The sequence below is a fragment of the Aegilops tauschii genome, chromosome 1 (genome assembly GCF_002575655.3).
Source record: "Aegilops tauschii subsp. strangulata cultivar AL8/78 chromosome 1, Aet v6.0, whole genome shotgun sequence".
NCBI lineage: Eukaryota > Viridiplantae > Streptophyta > Magnoliopsida > Poales > Poaceae > Aegilops > Aegilops tauschii.
Genome location: NC_053035.3, coordinates 24514703 through 24519065, shown reverse-complemented (window position 1 = coordinate 24519065; position 4363 = coordinate 24514703). Strand labels below are relative to the sequence as shown.

Below are 4363 nucleotides of genomic sequence, written 5' to 3'. Positions count from 1 at the left end.
GAAACGGTTATATAGGGACAACTGTACGCATCAAGGCTCCCTATCCCCGACGGTTTCTGGATCGTGTGGGAAGAACCCCCTATCGCCCATACTCACTTGGCGACGGTTTCAAATGCCGTCGCGGAAAAGGGTTAAAAACTATTTGTATAGCACCGAGGCGTACCAGTGAGGGGGAAACAGAGAAAGAAAAAAATGAAGTACGGGAAACTGAGAGGTACCTTCATTAGGATCGCTTGAACAAGCACGAGATATATCCTTGCGCTCAGGGCTATCAAGCCGTTGTTGGAGGCATTGATAAAGTGGCTTCATATTTATAGCTGGGCAGTATCTAACAGTGCTTCATATTTATAGATGCCAGATGTTTACATCCAGAAAGAAATAGTATTTCCAGTGATGGAAGGTCTCCCAAACAATCCAGCGACTCTAGCTCATTGCAATCCCAAATATACAATTCTAGGAGTGTATCCAACTGCTCTGGCACGAACCGAAGCTTCTTACAGCCAATTATACCTAAAGACTCGAGGCATGGCAAAGTATTAATTTTGGGTGAAGGTGACTGCTCTGGCATACTCGTGGATGCAAGGCCACTGCAATGTTCTGACGATGCTGCTGTATCAAAGTGTTGTAGACTCTTCAACTCCCTATCATCCTGCCCCAGTGTGGACACAATACTACCGTAGTTGGAAACCTGAATACTCGTGAGAGATGGGGGAAGAACGAAAATCTTTATCAAACACTCATAATATTTTATTATTAGATTTTTTAGATTTGGCAGGAGTTGATCCCTTCCTCGAGTACATCATGCTTTCACCTTGGTGGGGCATATTAGCTTACTTCAGTGATTGATGTAAAAAAACTTCAATGAAACCAAGCTTCGGAACTCTTCTTCAGGCCAGTAGACGAGCATATCACAAGATTTGATTATCAACTTCACAAGCTGACCAAATCATTTCCAGACCCCAAATGTTGGCTGCGATGGACTTGAGCAGAACAAAAAGCTGCAACCATGCAACCTTAGTTCCGAAAGAGATACTTCACGATCTTGATCAAGCTCCAGTGTTGGTTTTGCTTCTGTATCATTGACACACAGGGATAAATCAGACAAGCAAGACACATGCCTGGATCTGAATATTGATAAGCATAGTTGAGCCTTCTCTTCTGCTAGCTCTATAACTTTGAGTTTTGGTGCTTCAGGCAGAGTCATTAGCTTTGGGCAGTTTTCAATTTTAACATTCTTGAGTACAGGAAATGTTAAATATTCTCCTTTTGAGGCCACCCATCTCTCAAAATTTTCCAAATTTTCTAATGTGAGGTATTTCAATGTTGGAAATGTTGTAGATGAACTGTGGCTGCATAGGCTTTGCAGTTTGCTCAACCTTTTCAAGATAAGTACTTCAAGCGACTTATATTGACCAAACTGTGGAAATTCCTCACACATTGTGCAACCATCTAGGCAGAGCTCAGTCAAATGCTGCAGAAAATTAGGACTTGTCACCCATGTCGGGAAGCCAATACCTTCATAGGAGTTTATCTTTAGAAGCTCCAATGCAACATGAGGTTGAAGAGCATCAAGCACACTTCTGTGCTGGTCCAGTTCCCTATTGCTGTAATTGCTCCATTCAAGAGATAAACATGCGAGTTTCTCTTTATTTCCCAGGCTGCATGCTTTAGCATCTTCTTCAGTTACATACTGAAGACGAGATAGCATTAATTCCCAACCAAGATTTAAGTCCCGTAGTTCTCTAATAGTACTGCAGCCAGGACTAGACCCCATCAGTCTGTAGAGAATTGAGTTGCCTGAGGTCTGCAGGCATGCACTCTAGTGATTTGCATCCATTAGTGTAGAGGTGACGGAGATTCCTCATATACTTTATATCCATTGGAAGTCGACCAAGTTTCCAACATTAGGAAAGATTGAGAGTCTGGAGATTATACAATAAACTTATTGCCTTGGGAAGCTCTTCGATCCTCGAAATGCCTTAGATATCAAGATACCTCAGGTGCTGTAAGTGCCTTGGTCGAAGTGGATGTTTTCTCGGTCCACAAAATTCCAGTGCTCGCAGATGACTGTACTTCAACAAGTGTGGTGCTAAGCCAAGAGCGTATGTAGGACACAACTGTGTCTGGAGAGCTGGAGAGTGTATCTTCAGATAATCATCCAAAAGAGTTCCAATAAAACGATATGATGAGAATAAGTGGCGAGTGGGGCCTGCTGACAACAACTCCTTGTGAGTAGGCCTATCAACTATAGTAAGACAATCTTTTCCCATAACAGATAATACAATGTCATGCATAAGATCATGTATCTTGCATACTGTTCTAGAACGGAGTTGATAATTTTTTTCTTTGAGAGATTAGCTTGACATCTTGAAAAAACGACCTCCAAGTTAGCTCATCAAAAATTTCTCTCCCACCCTTTCAAGAAGTTCACCTTTCTTCAGTGGTATAAATCATGTGCCATCCATATCTAGAGTAATATTTCCACATCAATCTCATAATCTTTGGGAAATACTGCACGAAAAGCAAAGCACTGTTTCAAGTGTGATGGCAAGTCATCATAGCTGAGCTTGAGTACAGGTAAAGTGTCCTCATTGCAAGTATTGCTTCTGGTTAGTACGTACCTCCATTCTTTCATGCTAGTCTTTGTACTCAACATAGATCCAAAGGCTTTGGCAGCTAAAGGAGAGCCCACACATCTATCCAGAATCATTTCAACCACCTCACTTAGCTCAGGCTCAACAGCATTTGGTTTTTGCAAACAGAATGCTCTATTCTCAAGTATTTCCTTTAGAAATACTTTATGTAGCTTTCCGAGGTTATGGCTATCATCAATGCACATCTTCATAATGTGAGCCACTTTTGGTTTATGAGTGGTCGTCAGTATTGCACTCCCCTTGGCACCATGCTTCAAGCAGGTCTTGAGTTTTTCCCACTTATCAGCGTCTCCATCCATACATCATCCAACACAACAAGGCATCTCTTCTGACTTAATTCCTTTTGAAGGTTCTGCAATGCCTTTTCACGATCCATCTCATTGGTCTGAAAGATATTGCTTGCAATCTTAGCAACGTTAAAATCATCTGACACACAACACCACCTCTGGAGTTGGAAATACTCCTTAATTTCAGGGTCATTGTAGACAAGCTGCGCGAAGGTGGTCTTGCCCAACCCATTGATTCCAACAATGGGAAGGGAAATGAGACCCCTGTCCCTTGCTTGATCAACCAGTACATTCACTATCTTCTTCTCTCCGTTTCTAGATCTGCTGACAATATCCTTCTCAGAATCAATAATTATGGAATCTGTGTTGCGCCACTGCTTGGATGCTGGTGCTTTGCTCCATTGGTGTGAATCCAAAGGCATTCATCTCTGTGACAAGGACCTCAATGGTGTGCACAATCTTGCAGAGCTTCTTCCCCATCCTACAACGAAATACGATGGGGTTGTGGGCAGGGAAGAGACTCACGATATCAAAGCCAAGCTTCTTGTATTGCCCCTTCTTCTTGGCATCACGCCGCAGCACCTCGTACTTGAACTCATCGAAGACATTGTTCGCCTCATTGGCGACATTCTTGAGTGCCTCTAGCCAAGCACATACTCCGGGCCGGTAAGCCCCTTTCTCCTCGGCATCTTGGATGATGTCCAAGATGGCCGGCAGCTTGCGCTTCAGGATCTCACGCTGCTCCTTCATGCCGTCCATCACCTTGTACTGCTCCAGAAAGTAGCTGGACGCCTTGTCCTTGAGCATGAAGAGCAGCGGCCCGACCACAAGCTCCGCCATTGTTGCTCTCCGGGCTCGCAAGAACGCACGCACGGGCACGGGGACACTTAGAAACACAGGCGCTATGCTGGAGAGGAATGGGGTTCTGTGTAGACCTAGGCCAATTGGATGAAGAAGGTGGGGCAAGCATTTTTTGTTTAGAGAGAATGGGGCAAGCATCTCCGGCTGCTACGCCATCCGAAACCCCATCTGAATTCTGAACTGAAGAATGGCGTATGAACGGAAAAAGACAGGGCCCAGCCTAACACGCTAGCATAGCATCGGATGCCATCCTGGAACACACCGGCCCAGCCTAGCACCGCTTTCCTCCCGGGTCCGCCATGGATCTAGCGGCAGTTTCCTCCCGCGATTCTCCCCTTTCTCTCTCTTCACTTCAGGGTGGGGGAGAAGAGATGGGGCGAAGGGGCTGGAGCAGGAGGTAGTGGAGGGGGGCATCGCGACGGGGAAGGAGCTGGTTGTGGCAGAGGGGGTCGCCGGCGGGGAGGGAGCCTGATGTGGCAGAGGGGGTCGCCGGCAGGGAGGGAGCCGGATGCTGGAGGGGGGTCGTCGGCGGAGAGAATGCAGGGGGGCGGGGGGTTGTGG

At 45.8% G+C, this 4363-nt stretch overlaps 1 protein-coding gene across 1 annotated transcript; it reads right to left on the bottom strand.

Moving 5' to 3' along the window:
* Nucleotides 1-946: 946 nt before the first annotated feature.
* On the bottom strand, nt 947-3790 carry LOC109776196 (protein RECOGNITION OF PERONOSPORA PARASITICA 7-like). Its single transcript, XM_073506635.1, has 5 exons — nt 3383-3790; nt 2956-3276; nt 2622-2839; nt 1996-2131; nt 947-1690 (listed from the first exon to the last, which is right to left on the bottom strand). Exons 1-5 carry the CDS (start codon nt 3779-3781, stop codon nt 947-949), a joined length of 1818 nt encoding a protein of 605 aa, XP_073362736.1. The 5' UTR covers nt 3782-3790.
* Between the last annotated feature and the right edge of the window lie 573 nt (nt 3791-4363).